At 37.7% G+C, this 25,215-nt stretch overlaps 2 protein-coding genes and 1 long non-coding RNA gene across 3 annotated transcripts in view; 1 reads left to right on the top strand and 2 right to left on the bottom strand.

The window, feature by feature from the left end:
• The window catches only part of LOC309624840 (IQ domain-containing protein H-like), a 126,832-nt gene extending 115,858 nt beyond the window's left edge, over positions 1-10,974 (bottom strand). Inside the window, 1 exon segment of the mRNA XM_082383547.1 lies at positions 1-10,974. This exon segment is cut by the window's left edge and continues 2,167 nt beyond it. The gene's annotated coding sequence lies outside the window, so the exon portion shown is untranslated.
• Positions 10,975-12,376: 1,402 nt separating this feature from the next.
• The window catches only part of LOC309624853, a 57,603-nt gene continuing 44,764 nt past the window's right edge, over positions 12,377-25,215 (top strand). Inside the window, exon 1 of the long non-coding RNA XR_014242166.1 lies at positions 12,377-12,451. This is a non-coding gene — a long non-coding RNA (uncharacterized lncRNA). The remainder of the gene's footprint in view (positions 12,452-25,215) is intronic.
• The window catches only part of LOC309624842 (IQ domain-containing protein H-like), a 102,070-nt gene continuing 89,299 nt past the window's right edge, over positions 12,445-25,215 (bottom strand). Inside the window, exon 8 of the mRNA XM_082383548.1 lies at positions 12,445-13,282. Within this exon, the coding sequence (XP_082239674.1) occupies positions 13,164-13,282 (119 nt within the window). The 3' untranslated portion in view covers positions 12,445-13,163. The remainder of the gene's footprint in view (positions 13,283-25,215) is intronic.

Raw genomic sequence — 25,215 nt, 5'->3', positions numbered from 1 at the left:
GCGAGCTCTTGTATACTTTTAAGAGTCATTATAGGCATAAGAACAATGGAGAAAGCCTTCTCTCCAAGACTCTAGCCCTTTCTAAGCTAATCAAGGCTCCAAGAGAGAATGCAAACTGTTTGGTAGATGGAAACAAATTTCTTCTTGGACAGGCAAGAGGGAGTTAGAGAAGCAATGCCTCCTTCTGCAGACATCAACCCTGGCAGGAGGAGCTGGAGCTCCTGGTAGAAGACAAGGGGCACATGTTCCAACAGCAATGGCCCTGTGGCTTCGTTTCTGCCTTCCTTCAAGAAGAAGATGGTGGGAAGGTTAGAATTCAGAGAAGAATGGCAGTGCTTCCTCAGTGAGAAACAGACGTGCAAAATAATCACAGATGGACATGTATGGAGCTGGCTGGTCCTGCCAGTCACATGATCGATCCTGACAACAAGACCCTGAGATTCCTATAAGAAGTGCAGCTATGGACAGGAGATTCGCCAGAGAATCTGCTCTCCTTGGTAACGTTAAACTAGTTTTGAAATTTCTTTTCTTTACGGAGAGTCATGTGGAATTGGAGCAATCTTGGGGAGAAGTTTAGAAAGGAGAGGACTCTTAAGTCTCTCTTGGGCAGTGCCCTTCCAGGGGGTAGGTCTAGGGCATTGACATACAACAGCAAATGCATTTAAGACCTTTTGAAAGAATAGCCGTGCAGTGGAAATGGGGTTACTGAATTGAACGGTGGCTGTCTTAGAACAAAGGGATTACACCTCCCTACCTTCTTGGATGATATTCCAGTAAAGACCTGCTCTCAAAGGAAAAATACTCTTGGACATCAAATAGACCACTCAGACACGGGGAAACTATGGGTTTGGAGTCAGCTAAAGCGTAACTGTAGTACATCTGTCACAGAGAATGCCACACTTGGGAGCACTTTAGACTTAGAGCAAGAAAAGACATGTCTCTCAAGAGAAAGCCTTCCCAAATTAAAGCAGTGCATCAGCATTGTGAGATCCATTGAGCAGGTAAAGACAAAGCTGCTTCACAGCCTGCTAGGAATAAGAGCCCTGATTAAAGGTCACGCCATGCTTCAGGTTCTGGTTCCTTCTGCTATTCTTCCTTTACTATTTATCTCCATGAACTTGTCTACAATTATTTGTTGCCTTCCTCCCTTCCCTTCCCTTCCATTCCCTTTCCTTCCTCCCTGCCTCTCTCACCTACTCCCTCCCTCCCTCCTTCCTTTCTTTCTTCATTTCCTTCTCTCTCTTTTTCTCTCCTTTCTCCCTTCCTCCCATCCTCTTTCCCCCACTTCTCTTTTAAGATGTGCTGTACTCCTAATGCAGTGTTACTGACTCAGTAGCCACACTGTTTCCTTCTAGTGGGGATGGCTGTCTGTTGTGCCATCCGCATTCTCACCTGGTCCTTTTTGGGACACCTGCCACACCTTTGTGAGATGCGTGCACTTACTAATTGGCCCACACAGAGCCCAAACCTGTGGTCATGGCCTAATTATTAGCATCCTGTTCTAACTAACTGAGTCAACTAGCTGGGAAATGCTCTTCTTCATTTGCAAAGTGTAATCACTAATTAGGTAACTTTGAGAGTTTCTGGAGCAGTTACTTAGGAAAAATTCTAAGTCTAAGACAAAAAACAGAAAGGCAGGATGATGATTACATATGTAAGTCACAGATGTGAAGCAAAAACAGACAGGCCCAGTATTAGCTTCTAAAATTCAGACATAGGGCTTCCCTGGTGGCAGAGTGGTTAAGAATCCGCCTGCCAATGCAGGGGACACGGGTTCGAGCCCTGGTCCAGGAAGATCCCACATGTCGTGGAGCAACTAAACCCATGTGCCACAACTACTGAGCCTGCACTCTAGAGCCCGCGAGCCACAACTACTGAGCCCGTGTGCCACAGCTACTGAAGCCCATGTGCCTAGAGCCCGTGCTCCGCAACAAGAGAAGCCACCACAATGAGAAGCCCGTGCACCGCAAGAAATAGTAGCCCCCGCTCCCCGCAACTAGAGAAAGCCCGCGCGTGGCAACGAAGACCCAATGCAGCCAAACATAATAAAAATAAAATAAAATAAAATTCAGACATAACTGCTGCAAAGAAAAAATCCAGAAAAAAAAGCATGTATTTAAATCTAAGCTGAATGTATTTATGAAAAATGTTATTTTCAAATATGTGGATAGCATGTGAATGTGGGATTAAATTGTAGCCGAGGATCTCTAAATTGGACATAAACGAGATCTCCTGGTGGTAAATGGTCAAGTATTTGGGATAATCCAACAAGGATATCATCTTTAGAGAATGATTTGCCTAGAAGGATAGACTAAATCGCTTCTGAATCTATAAGCTGATGTTCAGTTTCTCAAACACCCAAACATATCCACTACTAATTAACCTAAGCAATTCCATTGTGTGAAAAAGAATGTTTCTTCCTGCCATTATGGCTCTAAGAGAGAGCTTAGTTCAGAATATGAGTGGAGTGACTCTCAAAGATGGAGAATTCATTACTCCCTGAAGACCAGGGATGCCATTTGTTTGTCCTGTTCTTTAATATTTTCTGAGGGTCCACAATGTGTTAAGCTTTGTACAGAACAGACATCAAGACCTCAGCTTGGGGCCTCCCTGGTGGCGCAGTGGTTGAGAATCTGCCTGCTAATGCAGGGGACACGGGTTTGAGCCCTGGTCTGGGAAGATCCCACATGCCGCGGAGCAACTAGGCCCGTGAGCCACAACTACTGAGCCTGCGCGTCTGGAGCCTGTGCTCAGCAACAAGAGAGGCCGCAATAGTGAGAGGCCCGCGCACCGCGATGAAGAGTGGCCCCCACTTGCCACAACTAGAGAAAGCCCTCGCACAGAAACGAAGATCCAACACAGCCAAAAATTAATTAATTAATTAATTTAAAACAAACAACAAAGTTATAAAAAAAAAAAAAAGACCTCAGCTTGTTAGATTTGTTTGAAAGATACATACAATATTCAGGGACAATAGCTGACCTAATCAGGGTTCAGGAATTCAGCATAATCATAGTGCTGAATTTTAGAGCATGAAGGATCTTGAAGGTCACTGACCTCACTTTTAACTCAAATAGGATATTATGGGTCCAGGGAAATGAGCCTTGGCCTTGAAGTCTGACTAACCTGGGATCAAGTCCAAGCTCTGCCACGATGTGCTACGTATTCTTGGGCAGCTTACCATCTGCTATAGACTGAATGTTTGTGTCCCCACAAGATTCATATGTTGAAACCTTAGTCCCCAGAGATGGGGCCTTTGAGAGGAAATTAGGACATGAGGGTGGAGCCTTCATGATGAGACTAGTGCCCTTATAAGAACAGACAAAAGAGGGATGATCTCTTTCTCTACCATGTGAAGATACAGCAAGAAGGCGGCCATTTGCAAACCAGAAAGAGGGCTCTACCAGGACCCAACCATATGGGCATCCTGACCTTGGACTACCAGCCTCCAGAACTGTGAGAATTAAATGTTTGTTTAAGCCACACAGTCTATAGTATTTCATTACGGCAGCCTGAGCAGACTAAGACAACATCCATTCTGAAACTAAATGTTTCTCATCTGTAAAAATGAGAGGTCCCTATAAAGTTGTGAAGATCGGAATATGTGTAAAGAATTTTGCACTGCCTTACTTCCAGTCAATGTGGTTATTACCATGGATGAGGAAGCTGAGGCTCAGAGAGGTTAAGTGACTTACCAAAGATCAAACAGCTAGTTGCTATTCCCTGCCCCCATCCCACCAATGCCCACAGCCCTAACTGTCCAAAACATCCTATATGGCCCGTTACCAAGCTGTGCTCTCCTTCTCAGCCTTCCGTTTGCCATCTCCTTCATCAAAGTCAACCTGGCCTTGACTTGCTGTTCCTTTCTTATTTGAAAAGCAGTCTGTTAAACTAACCCCTGTGAACGTGCCAGAGAACCATGGTGTGGTGGAAAAGTGATGGATTTGAAGAACACCTGGGATCTAGGTTGTCACCACCTTCCCCTGTGGCCTTGGGAAGTCACTTCTCCCATGGGGTTTCAGTTTACATCAGGGCACTTCTAATTTTGACACCCTATGTCTCTCTGACTTAAAGTGTTACCTCTGCAGTAGTATCTGTGTTTAATAAACTCCTGGAGCTAGTGAGGCCATCACATCAAAGGCAAACATCTCCAATAGCTTCACTTCATGTACCATGAAAGAGACCCAGGGATTTTTTTCCCTTTTCTATTTTTTATATAGGAAACTCTTTCTTGCAACTTACAAACTACAATAGAGGAATAGCTGCCTGCACCAACTGTGTGTAAAGATGGTCATGGGGAGAGAATCCTAAAGAGGCATAGTCCAGTATTTTAGGGTCTGCAAATCAGCAGAACAGCTCTCAGTCTGTACGACATACAAACTGCATAACCCTTAAGGGTCAGTTAAAAGTGAGAGTCAGAACCCTTAACCTTTATAAAGAGAATAAAAAACAAAAATAGAGAACTCATTGCGTTGACTGTAAAGGCAACTCATATCAGCAGCAATCTTCTAGGGATAATTTCTGCAGTTGTTTTGAAAGGTATCTTTATTTAAATGAGTTTTCCTGAACTCTGAAACACTTCCTGAGGAGAAAAAAATCCCCATCCCTGTTTGCATTCTTTTGGAACAAAAACTCTCAACGGATCCAATTCTGGTTGAAGATCAAACAGAACAAAATCAGGAAGATTTTTTAAACAGAGGGAGTATATTTTCAGTCAAATGTAAAACTTCCTTTCCTAGACACATTTCATTTCACTGCTGCATTGATTTCCTCTTTTCTGCTACCCTTCTATTATTCTCTGTGAGAATGTGACATAGTTAAGGGCCAATTGGGACAATTATGATTGATGGGTAGCACCTGCTGGGGATATATGTACCTGATAAGGATGGGAATCAAAAGCAGCCTGGATTCCTAGTTTCCTGAGAAAAGACACATTATCATTTTCTCTACAGGTAAAGGAAAAAGAGCAAGCCTTGAGAAGGACCTCTATCATCACCAAAGTAAAGCTTGACATGACAATTTTCTTTAGGAAAAATGTGTGTACAGCAAGTTCGTTGGTCACATATCACTGAACACTTGCAGAATTCTTATAATACCCCACCTTGTCACACTCTCTATACCTACATATATAGTCTGCTTTATTTTAACTCATAGCACTTATCACTTCCTCACATAATATTAAAATAAACAACTTTCTGCCTCCCTTACTAGAATATAAATCCCAAGAAGGCAAAAACTTGATTTGTTTTGTTCACTGCTGTATCCCCAGTGCCTGGTACACTGCCTGGCCCACCGTCAGAGGTCAATAAAGATTAGTTGAATGAATGAATGAATGAGTGAATAGTAAAATTTAGGCTCATAGCCACTTGGGCTGCATTTACAGCTCAATGCTGTTCTATGATCATACAAATTATTCGTAAACTCATAGCTTCAGTTTTGGAGCACTAATAGAAAGTTTGGTTACTTGGATCTGAAAATGTCCATACCCTTTGACCAAAGAGTTCTATTGCTAAGATTTAGCCTAAATACAAAGATTTATGTACAAAGTTGAAAGACATTCATGGCAGTTTTATTTATAACAGAGAAAAACTGGAAATTATTTACTTATTTACTAATAATTATAATACTTATTAATAATTTGACATTTATAATTTAATGTCAACAGGATAATGGCTAAGAAAATTGTGGTATATTGTCAAGACAGAATATTACATAGGCATTAAAAATGTTTTATAAAGAGTTTCAAACCATATATGTAAAGGCTTATGATAAGCTGTTAGGTGAAAAGAGTAAAATGACAGTTGAATATACAGTATGATATCAACAAAGGGACATGCCAAAGTTTAAATAATGCCAAAGGGTGTTATGGAAAAAATTCTTCTTGCATATCTAGGCATTTTTTTCTCCTTTCTGAAATTTTCTTCTCCTTCTGAACTTTCTAGTTCATCTATGGATGATCAGGTCATAATTTGATAAATGAAAGGGACACAGCAAAAAATAAAAATTATCTTGTGGCTTATTGATAATCTTTTTTCTGGTGTATATAAATATTGGGTTGGCCAAAAAGTGCCTTCAGTTTTTAAGTAAAAATAGACACATTTTTCGTTTTCACCAAGAACTTTATTGAGCAACATAATCACCCTTTCGTTCCACCACCCTCTGCATTTTTCAGGCAACTTCATAATTCCATCTTCCCCCAAATTTTTATCTTTTTGAGCAAAGAACTGTTCCAGGTGCCTTTTACAGTCTTCCAGGGAATTGAAAATTTTTCCATTAAGAGAATTTTGTAAAGACCGAAATAAATGGAAATCTGAAGGTGCAATGTCTGGTGAATATGGCAGATGAATCAGAACTTCCCAGCCAAGCTGTAACAGTTTTTGCCTGGTCATCAAAGAAACATGCGGTCTTGCGTTATCCTGATGTAGATTATGCATTTTCTGTTGACTATTCCAGACGCTTTTCATTGAGTGCTGCTTTCAGTTGGTCTAATTGGGAGCAGTACTTGTTGGAATGAATGGTTTGGTTTTCCGGAAGGAGCTCATAATAGAGGACTCCCTTCCAATCCTACCATATACACAACATCACCTTCCTTGGATGAAAACCGGCCTTTGGTGTGGTTGGTGATGGTTCATCTCGCTTGCCCCACAATCTCTTCCATTCCACATTATTGTACAGTATCCACTTTTCATCATCCATCACAATTTGTTTTAAAAATGGAACGTTTTCATTAAGTTTAAGTAGATAATCACATGCGGAAATATGGTCAAGGTTTTTTTTGCTTAACTTATGTGGAATCCAAGCATCAAAGTGATGAACATAACCAAGCTGATGCAAATGATTTTCAACGCTTGATTTGGATACTTTGAGTATGTCGGCTATCTCCTGCGTGGTATAACGTTGATTGTTCTCAATTAATGTCTCGATTTGATCGCTATCAACTTCAACTGGTCTACCCCCCAACCGTGGAGCATCGTCCAGTGAGAAATCTCCAGCATGAAACTTCACAAACCACTTTTGACACGTTCGATCAGTCACAGCACCTTCTCCATACACTGCACAAATCTTTTTTTGCGTTTCAGTTGCGTTTTACCTTTCTTGAAATAATAAAGCATAATATGCTGAAAATGTTACTTTTTTTCTTCCATCTTCAATATTAAAATGGCTACACAAAAATTCACCAATTTTGATAAGTTTTCTTTTAAATGCATGCTGATATGACAGCTGCCACAATACAATCTAACAAAATTGTTTCAAATGAAGTTAAAGACAACTGAGTGCTACTAGAGCCACCTTACAGAAAAAACAAAATGAACTTTTTGATCAACCCAATAAAATTATTAATCACATGCAATGAAAATGTACAATTAGGGATTTCCTCGGTGGCGCAGTGGTTAAAAATCCGCCTGCCAATGCAGGGGACACGGGTTCGAGCCCTGGTCTGGGAAGACGCCACATGCCATGGAGCAGTTAAGCCCGTGTGCCACAACTACTGAGCCCCCGAGCCACAACTACTGAAGTCTGCATGCCTAGAGCCTGTGCTCCGCAACAAGAGAAGCCACCACAATGAGAAGCCTGTGCACAGCAACGAAGAGTAGCCCCTGCTCACCGCAACTAGAGAAAGCCCACGCGCAGCAATGAAGACCCAACATAATCAAAAATAAATAAATAAATTTCAAAATATTTTTTAAAATGTAGTTAGATGATGCTATGAAGTAAAAATAATTTTATAAAAATTTTTCTTGTCAATGATATCTTGCAAGAAAAATTGTTTTGCAAATAAAACTGTTTAGTTTTAATTCACTTTGAAAGTTTCACGCCAAAAATGCATAGGTAAGGCTGACAATTTCTAATGAATTAGAGAAAACAGAAAATGGCTTTAAAAGATGCCACAGTTTTTTTTCTGTTTTCAGATTTTTTTTCCTCTTCTTCTTTTAAGTTGGTAAATTAAATGAGGTCTCATGATGGAAAGTGAGTCTAAAAGACAAAATTAGCCTTGGACTTCCTTTTGAATCTCATCTTGTACCTCCAGGTTTTGAGTGCTAATGCTTGTCAAAGTACATACCTCACTCTCTTTAACCCTTTAGGCCAAGACAAGAAAGGAGACCAGCTTGTGATGAAAGCACAAAGCCAACCAGGAAGGCACTGTATACTCTTCAAGAAGTAGGCTTCTTCCCCCAATAGACGTGACAAGTCAAAGTCGAAACTGCTGCTAGAGATCACTTAGTGGTTTTCAAAGTATGTATTTTTAAGCCTGGAACACTTTGTTCAAAAACAACATAATTTGATGTTAAAGAGGTAAAACAGTTAACACAGCTGCTGTGGGTGAGAGGCCTAAAACCCCACCTACTGGGAGCTTCTGCTTTTCTCCTTTTCCTGGGGGCGTCAGGGTGAGTGTCATAGGGGATGTGGAAGCTCCTTAAAAACAATGACCTGGTCTAATCTCCTCTTTATACAGATAGGGAGAAAGGAGACTGGATGGGGCACTGATATGTTCACTGTCACACTTGTTACCTGATTAAAATAGTTCAGCTGACTTACCTGTAAAATAATCACAGTTTTCTAAAAGAAAATTAAGAATATATTGATATGTTGGGAAAATACTAAAGAAAGTAACAATATAACAAAATGACTAAGAGAAGCAAGACCCCACATTTGACATTAAAATGTTATCACCCAAACCTAATCTTTCTACACCAAAGGAAACTTTACAACAGAGGTATGACTTGAGAAATAGGATTTTCTTTTATTTTTTTTCTTTAATTTGGAAAAAGTCTCTAGAATACAGAAAAGTATAGAGAATAATTAAAAAATCTACCATGGACACATGTTAATCTTTTGTCTTCTTTGAGATATATATGTATCTGTGGCTCATAAACTCAAGAGAGTGAACTACAAAAGTCCAGTAGCTTTAAATCAGGAGGATCTCCATGAGGATGAATTATGTTGTACTGTGAGGTCCTAATGTTAGATAACACAGAATATATATAATAGAGATATATGATATATATATATATGTATATACATATGATGCAAAGAAGACAAAAATACATATATTTAAATTTTTAATAGTTTAAAACTATAGTACATTTTATATATTTATAATTATTATTTATAACATACATTTAAAATATATTTATTCATATATTTATGTATGTGTTTAAATGAAAGAAACAAAACATTAGGTACAATTGAAGTCCTCTCTATATTTCTTTTTAGCTCATTCCTCTCCCTCCATCATTCCCAGAAGCAAACACACTCATGAATTTAACCTGGACTCTCACGTCCCATAGACATAGTTGTTAAAATAATAAGATTTATTTGTTAAGAGAGGCAGTTTTAGCAACTTCAAACCTTTGAACTAGATTCCAAAAAATAAAGGCCTAGGATTCTTTTTGGATTTCTTGAAATAACTACTACAAACTCTACTATGGTTTATTATTTTATTCCTTGGATCCTTATGCAGAACCTGATTGACTCAAACTTATTCAACAAGATGTACTTGGTTAAATGATCTAGAAGACACAGAAAAGGCTGCTAAATTCAGAGCCAATAAAAGTAGACATGAGAGCAAAGGTGACAACTACTGTCCTGATACTGAAGGAAACAAACAAAAAAACCCACCGGAAACTGGATATATGCATATATAATACTGAATAGAGAAAATGTTAAAATTATATTAGGGAGGCAGAGATACATCTTTTAGAAAGATTTCCATCAAAAATTATTGAGATTTAAAAAAAATGTCTAATGCTTTGGGGCTCTGACAGTCATGCAGTTCATTCTGGCTCTGTCACTTACTAGTTGGATGACCTTCACCTCCCTGTATGCAGGTCCTCCCAGTATAATGGGAATAATAATAGTACCTACTACATAGAGATGTTGTAAAAATGAAGTGAGATGTTCCCTGTAAAGTGTTAGGAACATGCATGTTAGCTGCTGATAGTAATAGTAGTAGTAGTAATAATATCTGGAAAACCAGCCCATGAGGAAGAGTTCATAACCTGATATGTGGAGGGGGCACAAATTCTGGAGCCTCTGCACCTCTTTACCAGCTGTGTGGGCCTGGGGACAATGACAGTACAAAGGTTCTAGGGCTGCTGTGAGCATTCAGTGGGTGTGGAAGATGCTTAGTGCCATGTTCTAAGAACATACTCAATCAACATTAGCTGTTAGAAATATTCCAGATAGATAATGCCTTAGTATTCTTAAAGCGCATCCTAATTTTAAGGTGCAGGAGCAAGCTCACAATTATCTCACAGCAAGAAGTCAAGGAAAGCTAGGGGATCGAATTGCATTGATTTGTTTATCCAGGAGCACCCTTCTGTCTAGTTTCAGAACGACTATATGCAGTTATTGCTATAAATACAGCCCTGTCTGCTCTCAGCTCTGCAGGAGTATAAGGAGACCCAAAAGGTGGTCTCTTTTTCCTTGAAAAGGGGTGACTAAGCTATGAAATTCTTACTGAGAAGATCACCAAGAGAGGGAGGCCTAGAAGATGCTCTTAAAAATAGACTAGTGAATTATGAAACAAGTACTTTATTGTTCCAAAGCACTTTCACACACGTTAAAGCCTCTAACCCTCACAGCCACCCTAGAGAAAGGAGGTATCATCCCCATTTCTCAGAGGAGGCAAGTGGGGCACAGAGAATTTAAGTGACTTGCTCAAAGTTCCCTTATTAGTAAGAGGAAAATTCAGCTCTTTCTTGCTCTGTTACTTACTAGTTGGATGTTCAGAACTTTTATTACACATGCATGGCCTTATGGAATGCTCCTCACTGGCATGTACTTGCCATTGTGGGAACTATTTTATTTTTCCAACTTTTTGGTTACCTTATTTCTTTTAGTCAGCTTAACTCTAAATCCCACACCCCTACCTATTACATCATGGATGTAGTGTGCATGTGTGCATGTGTATAAACACACACGCACACCCCACGCACACATGTAAGTACATGCTGGAGGACAACTGAGTTTTGTTTTCATGTTTTATTCTTTCTAAGTGTACTTTTAAAAGATGAAAATCTTAGAGGTTGAAGACTGATGTGATTCAGAAAAATTTTGAGTATGCTAAATCACTTTTTTGGACTGCAGTCTGAGAAATAATTCAGTCCCAACAAAGGGGGGAAAAAAGGGTTTTCCACTTTAAATGAACCATGTTTTCTTTTCTGAAAACATGATTTAATTTCTTTTATAAAAGAAGAGCGAAAGAACTTTTGTTGTCGTCTCCAGCTGTCAAACCTGCCTCCCGTACTTTTGCCCTGAAGCAAACGGAAGGGACATCAGGTGACAAACCCCAAATTTCAACTAGTCACACAAATTACAGACCTTCCTATCATGATATTCTCTTGACTTTCTGCCTTTCTCCTACAATGAAGAACAGACACAGTTTAAATCAAAATGACTCTCATGGGCAATTTTACAAAACAAATAGAAGGCACAGAGTCTCCCCTCCCCCTCCCCCCACTTCCCCAGCTTCCCCCTCTGGGCCAACCTGTTCCCTCTTTCCAGGCAGGCAGGAGCTAATAATCAGAAAGACCTTTTCCACCCCAGATAGTGATGCTCTGCTTGCCAAGGGCCCTGTTTGCTTTGAAGAAAGAGTTTGACAAAGTAAACATTTTCAAAAACAACTATAATCAGATGCCAAGTCCCACTTCTAGGGGACAGGCAGAGAAGTATTTGCAAGAAAGGGTTTCTCCATGTGGCACCACACTGCCCGGTGGTGGGGACTGATCCAAGCTCTGTTCTGGGTTTATCGTGAGTCCAGGCATATCACAGTCTTTCTCTTAGCCTTTTAACTTCCATGCTAGGACACTTTCCACAGAGTCTATGAATAATTTCATTTACCGTTGAAGAGTCAATTCAGAAATGTACTAATTCGGGACCACGGGGAAGTCTTCAAATATTACTGCTTTTAGCAGTAGGGGAAAGCTTCATGAAGTCAATAGGGAAGAGGTTAAAGGCAGGGTTAATTAGCACTCAGGAAATGTCATTATTTAAAGTAATTTTTTTTTTGAGATAGGCCACTTACTGGCTAAAACACAGTCATATTTATATTACCTATAGATCTGTTACCTATAAACTGTGGAACCTGAGAGCTCGAACACGGTGAGAATCAAAACAGGTGCGCCTGCCTGTTCCCATTATGCACATTAGCCCATGGCCTTCGCACAGCCTGTTAAACAGCTGAATCTGAAACAATCATGGTGCAGGCCAAACACTAGCCTGAAGGCCTGTCTGTCTTGGGATTTGGCCATTTACATTGATTTTTTTTAACCCACGTTTTTCATGAAACACAAATATTTGCCATGACAACTGGGGTGTCACATGACATACTGCTACATAAAGAGCTTGGAAATCTCTTAAGGGGAAACAGCCCACCAGTGCTGCAAATACAGTGAAAACATCTTGAGGAAGATGTGGGCATTAAAAGATGAAGGTCTGGAAAGAACAGGTAACCGTTTACTATGCAGACATAGTAGGATTAATTTCTTCTGTGCCACTCTTCAATTTCTCTTTCTTTCTTCCTTTCTTTTTTTTTAAAAAAATGGGAGCAGCTGTAAACATGACCACATAGGGTAAGCCCAGAAAAAAAAACACTGCCAGCTGTCTCCTTCTGTGGTGAAAAGTCTCAGTTATTACTCGTCTGTCTGTGGCTCGTAAACATAAGAAAGCAAGCTACAAAAGTCCAGCACCTTTAAACCAGGAGAATCTCCGTAAGGTTGAGCATGTTGTACTGTGAGATCCTAATGTTAGAGAATACAGATTTCCTTTCCCTTCCGCATTAAGGTATCTGTACAAAATTGGGGAACTTGCTTTATTATCCTATGCTTAAAGATAAATGGAACCTCACAATAGCATACCCTATGCAACACAAATTTCAAATTTTGTAATTTGAAATACAAAACTATTCCAGACTCCTGGGCCCTTGACCAGCTAGCAGTAGAGATTGACTCAGTCATTTAGTTAATCTCGAAATAACGCAACATGATGGAATTTTTTAGATCCTACTGATATTGTCATAGTAGAGTTTACCTGCATAACAATCTTCCCTTTTAAAATCAAATGCATTCCAGCAGCAGCTGAAATAGTATTTATTTCTATGTGAAAGGTACAACTCGATAACATGTGCGTATTACCAAAAATCTCACTGAGAATATTGTAAATCAGAACAATTTTCTTTCGTTAGTTAGGAATATGAATACCTCTGATCTTTGTTTCCTGAGAGAGGGATTCTTCACTTCCGCTGGAATCGATTGTGTTCTCTGGGGTGTAGCGAAAGGGGCTGTGGATGGAAGTGGTGCAATGTTACCTCTTCCGGAAAGAGAGACTGATTCATTGGGTTGATGCTACTGGGTTTGCACCTTGAAAGTCAGATGGCTCTGTCACCCATTCACTGTTCACTACCAGTCGTTCTTGTATCAATTCAATGAAACATTTGTGATAATTGACTTCAAAAGGAAAGCAAAGAGCTTGGAAGGGCAACAGTTCCATCAGAACATAAGGTCAGCTCCCCTTATGCAAATTTCCTAGAGGAAAAGGCAGATTTTAAAAGCAAGCAATTTAGAGAGTTATCTTTGTCTTATAAAATGTTTCGCTATAAGATTTCTTTAAATAGCCGTATTCCCAAGTTCCCTTAAAAGGTAAATAAATATAACTATATAAGATGGACTATTCTAATGTATAGTCATTTAAAAAGAAAATTCTAAAGAATTAAAATGGCTTTGGGTAAATAAAACAAGTGAAAAACACAAGTAAATATTATTTTTGAAATTAATTAAATCTATAAGCAACAACTTTTGGAGAACACATCTAGTCAGTGGGGGGTAAGCCTACGTGCTAGACAATGCTTGGAAGAGAAATGGAATCTCTCCTGTTGCCTGGCAGCAAACCCAACTGCCCTTTACAGAAAAGCTCAAATCTGACATTCTCAGGAGAGAAAAATCCTTACCCTACTCTTTCTAAGAAAGAGAACAAATAATTTATTTAAATAGTTAATTCAGTCAAAGAAGTGAGGCTTCTTTCAACTCACTTCCTTAGTCCACCCCTTTTCTGTCAGTTCTCTCACAACAATGTTAGAAAGAACTGACAGATATTCGTTAAATACAACACATCAGTATACGATTTAGAATTCCACTTTGAGGACTCAGTTCTCTCACATTGCCTCAAGTGGGCTGCAAGGAGTATCTTCAGCCATCTCTTTAAAAGTAGCAGGAAGTCCAGAGTCTTAGCACAAAAAAATCACCAACCCCCTTTTACCGCCTTCCTGGTTTCCCTGTCTTCCAGCGATCCTCCAGGACTGCGAGACTGCCCACCAACTTCCCTAAGGCTGGGCAATTGGCTATACAGTCGCTCCTCTGTATCCATGGATTCTGCATCCGCAGATTCAGCCAATTTCCATCCACGGTTGGTTGAATCCACAGATGCAGAACCCGGGAATACAGAGGGCCAACTGTGCAATGCCATACTATAGGAGGGACTCGAGCATCCGCAGATTTGAGTATCCACTGGGGGTCCTGGAACCAATCCCCTGAGGATACCGAGGGACAGCTGTAGTGTGTGAAGACTCCATTTTCATCCTACAAGTTTTTGCCTTGACTTCTGTGATGTCCTACCTCACTGTCCACTTGAACCTGGCTCTCCTACTTTGGAGGTCAGTTCACACTGTATACCCAGGCTACTGTGAGTCCACAAATTCACCCATAAAACCTGTTATTCCTATTATCTGCAAGCTCAGTATACTTTTTGTTTAACTTTCAGGTTCCTGCAGACAAATGAGATTTATGGTTAAATTCCCATGATGAAACAAAATAGCAGCTGAGAAGTGGGCATGATTTTTAAAGGAATTTATTAAAATTTCAGTGAAATTTGGTAGAATGAAGATCTAAAAGATTTGTAATTTCACATGGATAATCCAGTTAATGGTATCTCTAAAAAAATTTTTTTGAGGTTTTTCTTAGTTACCTGCAGAAATTCTATCATTAAATTTATAACTTCATGTAGCCTTGGATTTTATGGGACACATGCATTTGAAGAATGTGTCTACATCCTAAGGCACTGCCTGTTTTGCTACTCAGTTAACCTTCTGGAAAAATCTGTTGGATAAATTTTGCCAGTGTCAATGTCAGGGAAAAAAATCTTGTCTTTTTAGAGAAATTTGTATGTTTCTGTGGTAGTTATTGGCATGTGCCTCCCAAGAAGCCATACCCCCTTCTTCCTTGCTGATTTTAGAACCTCAATTTTTTCAGGGTAATAACATCCCCAGCTTCTAGGGTTTCCAGATTTAGCAAAAAAAAAAATTTTTAAAGGGCACACAGTGAAATTTAAACTTTAGACAAACAACAAGTAACGGTGTAGTACAGGTATGCCCCAGATATTAAATATATTTAATATCCATGAATGGATTAGACCAGAATTTCATGAATGGATTAAACCAAGCATAATTTATCATCCTAAGTATTTAGTATAAGTGTGTCCCAAATCCTAATCCTAATCCTACTCTTATCCCTGGACATTCACTTTCTCAGCCTTTCTTGTACCTAACAGTGGCCATGTGATCAGTGAGAAGTGAAGTCCAACCCGGGGCTTCTGGGAAGAGATTGGTGCCACTATTTTTCCCTCTTTCTGCCTGGAGTGTGTATGTTAAGGCCCACATCTGCAGGAGTCATCTTAGAGCTGTGAGTTAGCAAGCATGAGGATGAAATGAAACATGCTAAAGAAGGTAAAAGCAGAGACTCGTTCTAACCCGGTGTATCAGCATCATCAGCACTAGACTTCCTACTTCCTGATTCCTTATGAGATAAATGAACTCCTCATTGTTTAAGCCATGAGGTAGTTAGGGTTTCTGATATTTGCAGTCACATACACTCCTGACTGGTACCCCTCTCTCCCCCTCCTTATTCTCTCTATACTGTGCTCTGTCTTACTGCATGTGCAAGGGCCTCAGGAACAATGTTCAATAGTGATGGCAGTAGTAATGATGGCAGTAGTGGTCATCCCTCAACTGTCTCTGCTTTTAATGAGGAAATAGAATATTTCTAAAGTTGCCCTACTAAGAACATTGTTTGCTGTGGGGTTTTGGTTGAAGACAATAATCAGGTTCAGAAAATTCTCTTCTACTTCTACTCTGCCCAGAAGTTTTTTCTTATTATTAATGTTGAATTGCATTGTATGATTTTTAAATTTTAGTATGTATTGAGATGATCACAGGGTTTTTTCTTTTTTAATCTGTTAATGTGGCGAATTATATTGTTAGATGGTTCTAATGTTGAATCTTCCTCACATTCTTCCTTGATCATGATGAATGTAAAAAACCTACTGCTAACTTTTATTTAGAATGTTTACCTTTATGTTCCTGAGATTGATTTATGTATTTTTTTTCTTGCACTCTCCTCATCCAGTTTTGGTACCCCAGTAGCATCATAAAATCAGTTGGTAAGCGTTCCTTCTTTTCTTTTACTATGGAACAGTTTAATAGAAGAATTACCTGATCCTTTAAAGTTGGTAAAACTTCCCTATAAAAGACCTGAGGCCCTTTTTGTTTGGTATATTTGTGTGTGTGTGCATGTGTGCACATGTCCCTGTGTAAGACAGATATTTTTGACTACCAAATCAAATTATCTAATGGTATTGTTTTCTTTAAGTTTTCTATTTTTTCTTTAGCTAACTTTGGTAATTTAGATTTTTCTAGGAAATTTTTCATTTTGTTTTTAAAAATGTATTGGCATTAAGTTACCACATTATGTTTTCTAAAAATTCTACCTGTCTGTAGTTTCTGCCTTTTTGCATTTTCATATTATTTATTTGTTCCTTCCCTTTTTTAAAATTACAGCTTTATTGAAGTATAATTGACAAATGAAATTGTAAGATATTTAAAGTGTACATTGTGATGATATATTTGATATATACATATATTTGAAAGGATTCCCCCATCTAGTTAATTAACACATCCGTCATCTCATGGTTTTATTTTTTTTATTAGTGAGAACATTTTTCTACTCTCTTAGCAAATTTCAATTATACAATACAGTGTTATCAACTGTAGTCATCATGTTATGCATTAGCTCCTCAGACATTATTCATCTTGTAGCTGAAAGTTTGTACCCTTTTACCAACCTCTCCCTATTTCCCCCACCCCTCAAACCCTGGCAACCATTTTTCTACTCAGTGTTTCTATGAGTTTGACTTTTTTTTTTTTTTTTTAGCTTCCACATATAAGCTATACCATGTGGTATTTGTCTTTCTCTGTCGGGCTTATTTCAGTTAACATTAATACCCTCCAGATTCACCCATGTTGTCCAAATGGCAGAATTTCCTTCTTTTTTAAGACTGAATAATATCCCACTATAAATATATGACACTTAATTTGTGTCTATACCTTGGCTACTGTGAATAATGCTGCAGTGAAGATGGGAGTACAGATATCTCTGGAGATAATGACTTCGTTTCCTTTGGATATATACCCAGAAGCGAAATTGCTGAATCATGTGGTGGTTCTATTCTTAAGTTATTGAGAAACCTCCATATTGTTTTCCATAGTGGCTTTACCAGTTTATATTCCTACCAACAGTGTACACTGATTCCCTTTTCTCCATATCCTCATTGGCATTTGTTATCTCTTGTCTTTCTGATAAAGGCCATTCAAACAGGTGTGAGGTGATATTTCATTGTTGTTTTCATTTGCATTTCCCTGATGATTATGACATTGATCACCTTTTCATGTCCCTGTTGGATTTGTTTGTCTTTTTTGAAAAATGTCTATTCAGGTCCTTTGCCCATTGAAAACTTTGGGTTATTTGTTTTTTTGCTATTGAGTTGTATGAGTTTCTTGTATATTTTGTGTATTAGCCCTTTATTGGATATGTGGTTTGCATATATTTTATCCCCTTCCACAGGTTGCTTTTTCATTTTGTTGATGATTTCCTTTGCTGTGCAAAAGCTTTTTAATTTGATGTAGCCTAACTTGTTTATTTTTGCATTGGTTGCCTTTGCTTTTGGTGTCAAATCCACAGGGAAAAAAAAAATCATTTCCAAGAGCTTATCCTCTATGCTTTTGCCTTAGGAGTTTTATGGTTTCAGGTCTAATGTTCAAGTCTTTAATCCATTTTGAGTCGATTTTTGTGTATGGTATGACATAAGGGCCCACTTTTATTCTTTTTAACGTAGCTGTCTGGTTTTCCCAACACTATTTATTGAAGAGATTAACCTTTCCCCATTGTATATTATTGAATTCTTTGCAAAAATTAATTGGCCATAAAAGCATGAGTTTATTTCTGGGCTCTCTATTTGGTTCCATAGATCTATGTGTCTGTTTTTATGCCAATACCATGCTGTTTTGGTTACTATAGCTTTGTAATACCGTTTGGAATCAGGAAATGTGATGCCTCCAGTTTTGTTCTTCTTTCTTAAGATTATTTTCACTATTTGGTGTCTCTTATGGTTCTATATGAATATTAGGATTATTTTTTCTATTTCTGTGAAAAATGCTATTGGGTTTTTAATAAGGATTGCATTGAATCTGCAGATTGCTTTGGGCAGTATGACCATTTTAACAATACTAATTCTTCCAGTCCATGAACACAGAATAGCTTTCCATTTATTTGTGTCTTCAACTTCTTTCATCAGTGTTTTACAGTTTTCAGTGCACAGATCTTTCACCTCCTTGGTTAAACTTATTCTTAAGTACATTATTGTTTTTGGTGCTATTGTTAATGGGCCTGTTTTCTTAATTTCTCTTATAGTTGTTAGTGTATAAAAATGCAACTGATTTTTGTATAGTGATTTTTGTATACTGCAACTTTACTGAATTCATTGATTAGTTTTAACCATTTTTTGGTAGTGACTTTAGGGTTTTCTGTATATATTATGTTATCTGCAGAGACAGTTTTACTTCTTCCTCTCTGATTTCGATGCCTTTTACTTCTTTTTCTTGCCTAATTTCTCTGGCTAGGACTTCCACAACTATGTTGAATAAAAGTGGCAAGACTGGGCATCCTTGTCTTATTCCTGATCTTAGAAGAAAAGCTTTTAGCTTTTAAATTTTGAGTATAAAAAAGTGGTCTGTGGTCTGTCATATATGGCGTTTATTATGTTGAAGTATGTTTCTTCTATACCAGTTTTTTGAGAGTTTTTATCATGAAAGGATGTTGAATTTTGTCAGATACTTTTTCTGCAGCTACTGAGATGATCATATGATTTTTATCCTTTGTTTTGTTAATGTGGTGTATTACATTTATTGATTTGCGTATGTTGAACCATCCTTGCATCTCAGGGATAAATCCTACTTGATTATGGTGTGTGATCCTTTTAATGTGCTGTTGAATTCAGTTTGCTCATATTTTCTTGGGGATTTTTGCATCTATGTTCACCAGGAATATTGGCCTGTTATGTTCTTTTCTTGTAGTGTCATGGTCTGGCTTTGGTATGAGAGTAAATGAGTTTGGAAGTTTTCCCTCTTACTTTACTTTTTGGAATAATTTGAGAAGAATTGCTATTAATTTTTCTTTCAATGCTTGGTGGAATTCACCAGTAAACTCATCTGGTCCTGGACTTTTCTTTGTTGAGAGGTTTTTGATTACTGGTTCAATCTCCTTGCTAGTAATTGGTCTGTTCAGATTTTCTGTTTTTTCATGATTCAGACTTGGTAGATTTATGTTTCCAGGAATTTATCCATTTCTTCTAGGTTGTCTAATTTTTTGGCATATAATTATTCATAGTTGTTTCTTATGATCCTTAGTATTTCTGTGTTGTAATGTCTCCTTTCATTTCTGCTTTTATTTATTTGAGTCTTCTCTCTTTTTTTAGTCTAGCTAGAGGTTTGTTTATTTGTTTATCTTTCCAAAAACAACTCTTATTTTTCATTGTTAGTCTCCCTTGTCTTTCTAGTCTCTATTTCATTTCTTTCCACTCTGGTCTTTGTTATTTCCTTCCTGTATCTTTTGGCTTAGTTTGTTCTTAGTGTAAAGTTGGGTTGTTTATTTCAGATTTTTCTTTTTTCTTAATGTTGATATTTATTGCTATAAACTTCTGTCTTAGAACTCCTTTTTTTGCATCCCATAAGATTTGGTATGGTGTATTTCCATTTGTCTCACGATCATTTTAAATTTCCCTTTTGATTTCTTCTTTCACCCATTGGGTGTTCTGGAGCCTGTTGTTTAATCTGCACATATTTATGAATTTTCCAGTTTTTCTCTTGTAATTGATTTCTACTTTCATACCATTGTGTTTGGAAAAGAACCTTGGTGTGATTTCCGTTCTCTTAAATTTATTAAGACCTGCTTTAATTTCTATTTCCCTAGTGATTAATGATGTTAAGCATACTTTCATGTATCTATTTACCATTCATTTATGTTCTTTGGTAAAATGTCTGTTCAAATCTTTTGTCCATTATGTTATTGGGTTGCTTGTTTTTTGTTTTTTTTTTTTCTCTTTTTAAAAAAATTTTATTGAAGTATAGCTGATTTACAATGTTGTGTTTAATTTCGGCTGTACAACAAAGTGACTCAGTTATACATATATATATTCTTTTTCATGTTCTTTTCCATCATGGTTTATCATAGGTATTTCATGTTTTCTTAATAGCTTTTACAATCTACTTTTTTTTTCCCAGTGGATAGAGAAGGTATTTGGCTTTTATTTTATTTATTTTTTTATATAGCAACTTATTAGTTATCCATTTTATACATATTAGTGTATATATGTCAATCCCAATCTCCCAATTCATCCCACCACTTTCCCCCCTTGGTGTCCATACATTTGTTCTCTACATCTGTGTCTCAATTTCTGCCCTGCAAACCAGTTCATCTGTATCATTTTTCTAGGTTCCACATATATGCATTAATATACAATATTTGTTTTTCTCTTTCTTTTTTTTATTGAACTCAAATATTTTTCTTTGAATTTTATTTTATTTATTTTTTTATACAGCAGGTTCTTATTAGTCATTTATTTTATACACATCAGTGTATACATGTCAATCCCAAACTCCCAATTCATCACACCACCACCCCCACCCACCACTGCTTTCCCCCCTTGGTGTCCATACGTTTGTTCTCTACATCTGTGTCTCAATTTCTGCCCTGTAAACTGGTTCATCTATACCATTTTTCTAGGTTCCACATATATGCGTTAATATGTGATATTTGTTTTTCTCTTTCTGACTTACTTCACTCCGTATGACAGTCTCTAGATCCATCCACATGTCTACAAATGACCCAATTTCGTTCCTTTTTATGGCTGAGTAACGTTCCATTGTATATATGTACCACATCTTCTTTGTCCATTCGTCTGTCAATGGGCATTTAGGTTGCTTCCATGACCTGGCTATTGTAAGTAGTGCTGCAATGAACATTGGGGTGCATGTGTCTTTTTGAATTATGGTTTTCTCTGGGTATATGCACAGTAGTGGGATTGCTGGGTCATATGGTAATTCTCTTTTTAGTTTTTTAAGGAAACTCCATACTGTTCTCCATAGTGGTTGTATTACTTTACATCCCACCAACAGTGCAAGAGGGTTCCCTTCTCTCCACACCCTCTCCAGTATTTGTTGTTTGTAGATTTTCGGATGATGTCCATTCTAACTGGTGTGAGGTGATACCTCATTATAGTTTTGATTTGCATTTCTCTAATAATTAGTGATGAGCAACTTTTCATGTGCTTCTTGGCCATCTGTATATCTTCTTTGGAGAAATGTCTATTTAAGTCTTCTGCCCATTTTTGGATTGGGTTGTTTGTGTTTTTAATATTGAGCTGCATGAGCTGTTTATATATTTTGGAGATTACTCCTTTGTCCGTTGATTTGTTTGCAAATATTTTCTCCCATTCTGAGGATTGTCTTTTTGTCTTGTGTGTAGTTTCCTTTGCTTTACAAAAGCTATTAAGTTTCATTAGGTCCCATTTGTTTATTTTTGTTTTTATTTCCATTACTCTAGGAGGTGGATCAAAAAAGATCTTGCTGTGATTTATGTCAAAGAGTGTTCTTCCTGTGTTTTCCTCTAAGAGTTTTATAGTGTCTGACCTTACATTTAGGTCTTTAATCCATTTTGAGTTTATTTTTGTGTATGGTGTTAGGGAATGTTCTAATTTCATTTTTTTACATGTAGCTGTCCAGTTTTCCCAGCACCACTTATTGAAGAGATGGTCTTTACTCCATTGTACATGCTTGCCTCCTTTGTCATAGATTAGTTGACCGTAGGTGCGTGGGTTTATCTCTGGGCTTTCTATCCTGTTCCATTGATCTATATTTCTGTTTTGGTGCCAGTACCATACTGTCTTTTTAAAAATTTTATTTATATTTATTTTTGGCTGTGTTGGGTCTTTGTTTCTGTGCGAGGGCTTTCTCCAGTTGCGGCGAGCGGGGGCCACTCTTCATCACGGTGCGTGGGCCTCTCCTGGTCGCGGCCTCTCCCATTGCGGAGCACAGGCTCAGTATTTGTGGCTCATGGGCCTAGTCGCTCTGCGGCATGTGGGATCTTCCCAGACCAGGGCTCAAACCCGTGTCCCCTGCATTGGCGGGCAGATTCTTAACCACTGCGCCACCAGGGAAGCCCCCATACTGTCTTGATTACTGCAGCTTTGTAGTATAGTCTGAAGTCAGGGAGTCTGATTCCTCCAGCTCCGTTTTTTTCCCTCAAGACTGCTTTGGCTATTTGGGGTCTTTTGTGTCTCCATACAGATTTTAAGATTTTTTTGTTCTAGTTCTGTGAAAAATGCCATTGGTAATTTGATAGGGATTGCATTGAATCTGTAGGTTGCTTTGGGTAGTATAGTCATTTTCACAATATTGATTCTTCTGATCCAAGAACATGGTATATCTCTCCATCTGTTGGTATCATCTTTAATTTCTTTCATCAGTGTCTTATAGTTTTCTGCATACAGGTCTTTTGTCTCCCTAGGTAGGTTTATTCCTAGGTATTTTATTCTTTTTGTTTTGTTTTTGTTTTGTTTCATTTGATAAATGGGAGTGTTTCCTTAATTTCTCTTTCAGATTTTTCATCATTGGTGTATAGGAATGCAAGAGATTTCTGTGCATTAATTTTGTATCCTGCAACTTTACCAAATTCATTGATTACCGCTAGTAGTTTTCTGGTGGCATCTTTAGGATTCTCTATGTATAGTATCATGTCATCTGCAAACAGTGACAGTTTTACTTCTTTTCCAATTTGTATTCCTTTTATTTCTTTTTCTTCTCTGATTGCCATGGCTAGGACTTCCAAAACTACGTTGAATAATAGTGGTGAGAGTGGACATCGTTGTCTTGTTCCTGATCTTAGAGGAAATGCTTTCAGTTTTTCACCATTGAGAATGATGTTTGCTGTGGGTTTGTCGTATATGGCCTTTATTATGTTGAAGTAGGTTCCCTCTATGCCCACTTTCTGGAGAGTTTTTTATCATAAATGGGTGTTGAATTTTGTGAAAAGCTTTTTCTGCATCTCTTGAGATGATCATATGGTTTTTATTCTTTAGCTTGTTAATATGGTGTATCACATTGATTGATTTGCACATATTGAAGAATCCTTGCATCGCTGGGATAAATCCCACTTGATCATGGTGTATGATCCTTTTAATGTGCTGTTGGATTCTGTTTCCTAGTATTTTACTGAGGATTTTTGGATCTATATTCATCAGTGATATTCGTCTGTAATTTTCTTTTTTTGTAGTATCTTTCTCTGGTTTTGGTATCAGGGTGATGGTGGCCTCATAGAATGAGTTTCGCAGTGTTCCTCTGCATTTTTTTGGAAGAGTTTGAGAAGGATGGGTGTTAGCTCTTCTCTAAATGTTTGATAGAATTCACCTGTGAAGCCATCTGGTCCTGGACTTCTGTTTGTTGGAAGATTTTTAATCACAGTTTCAATTTCATTACTTGTGATTGGTTTTTTCATATTTTCTATTTCTTCCGGGTTCAGTCTTGAAAGGTTATACCTTTCTAAGAAATTGTCCATTTCTCCAGGTTGTCCATTTTATTGGCATAGAGTTGCTTGTAGTAGTCTCTTAGGATGCTTTGTATTTCTGCGGTGTCTGTTGTAACTTCTCCTTTTTCATTTCTAATTTTATTGATTTGAGTCCTCTCCCTCTTTTTCTTGATGAGTCTGGCTAAAGGTTTATAAATTTTGTTTATCTTCTCAAAGAACCAACTTTTAGTTTTATTGATCTTTGCTATTGTTTTCTTTCATTCTATTTCATTTATTTCTGCTCTGATCTTTATGATTTCTTTCCTTCTGCTAACTTTGGGTTTTGTTTGTTCTTCTTTCTCTAGTTCCTTTAGGTGTAAGGTTAGATTGTTTATTTGAGATGTTTCTTGTTTCTTGAGGTAGGCTTCTATTGCTATAAACTTCCCTCTTAGAGCTGCTTTTGCTGCATTCCATAGGTTTTGGATCATCGTGTTTTCATTGTCATTTGTCTCTAGGTAGTTTTTGATTTCCTCTTTGATTTCTTCAGTGATCTCTTGGTTATTTAGTAACATATTGTTTAGCCTCCATGTGTTTGTGTTTTTTACAGCTTTTTCCCTGTAATTCATTTCTAATCTCATAGCATTGTGGTCAGAAAAGATGCTTGATATGATTTCAGTTTTCTTAAATTTAATGAGGCTTGATTTGTAACCCAAGATGTGATCTATCCTGGAGAATGTTCCATGTGCACTTGAGAAGAAAGTGTAATCTGCTGTTTTTGGATGGAATGTCCTATAAATATCAATTAAATCTATCTGGTCTATTGTGTCATTTAAAGCTTGTGTTTCCTTATCAATTTTCTGTTTGGATGATCTGTCCATTGGTGTGAATGAGGTGTTAAAGTCCCCCACTATTATTGTGTTACTGTCGATTTCCTCTTTTATAGCTGTTAGCAGTTGCCTTATGTATTGAGGTGCTTCTATGTTGGGTGTATATATATTTATAATTGTTATATCTTCTTCTTGGATTGATCCCTTGATCATTATGTAGTGTCCTTCCTTGTCTCTTGTAACATTCTTTATTTTAAAGTCTATTTTATCTGATATGAGTATTGCTACTCCAGCTTTCTTTTCATTTCCATTTGCATAGAATATCTTTTTCCATCCCCTCACTTTCAGTCTGTATGTGTCCTTAGGTCTGAAGTGGGTCTCTTGTAGACAGCATATATATGGGTCTTGTTTTTGTATCCATTCAGCGAACCTGTCTTTTGGTTGGAGCATTTAATCCATTCACGTTTAAGGTAATTATCGATATGTATGTTCCTATTACCATT

The sequence above is a fragment of the Balaenoptera borealis genome (genome assembly GCF_965194805.1).
Source record: "Balaenoptera borealis genome assembly, chromosome: 3".
Taxonomy (NCBI): Eukaryota; Metazoa; Chordata; class Mammalia; order Artiodactyla; family Balaenopteridae; genus Balaenoptera; species Balaenoptera borealis.
Note: the sequence above shows the minus strand (reverse complement) of the source record. Positions and strands in the feature narration are given on the sequence as shown.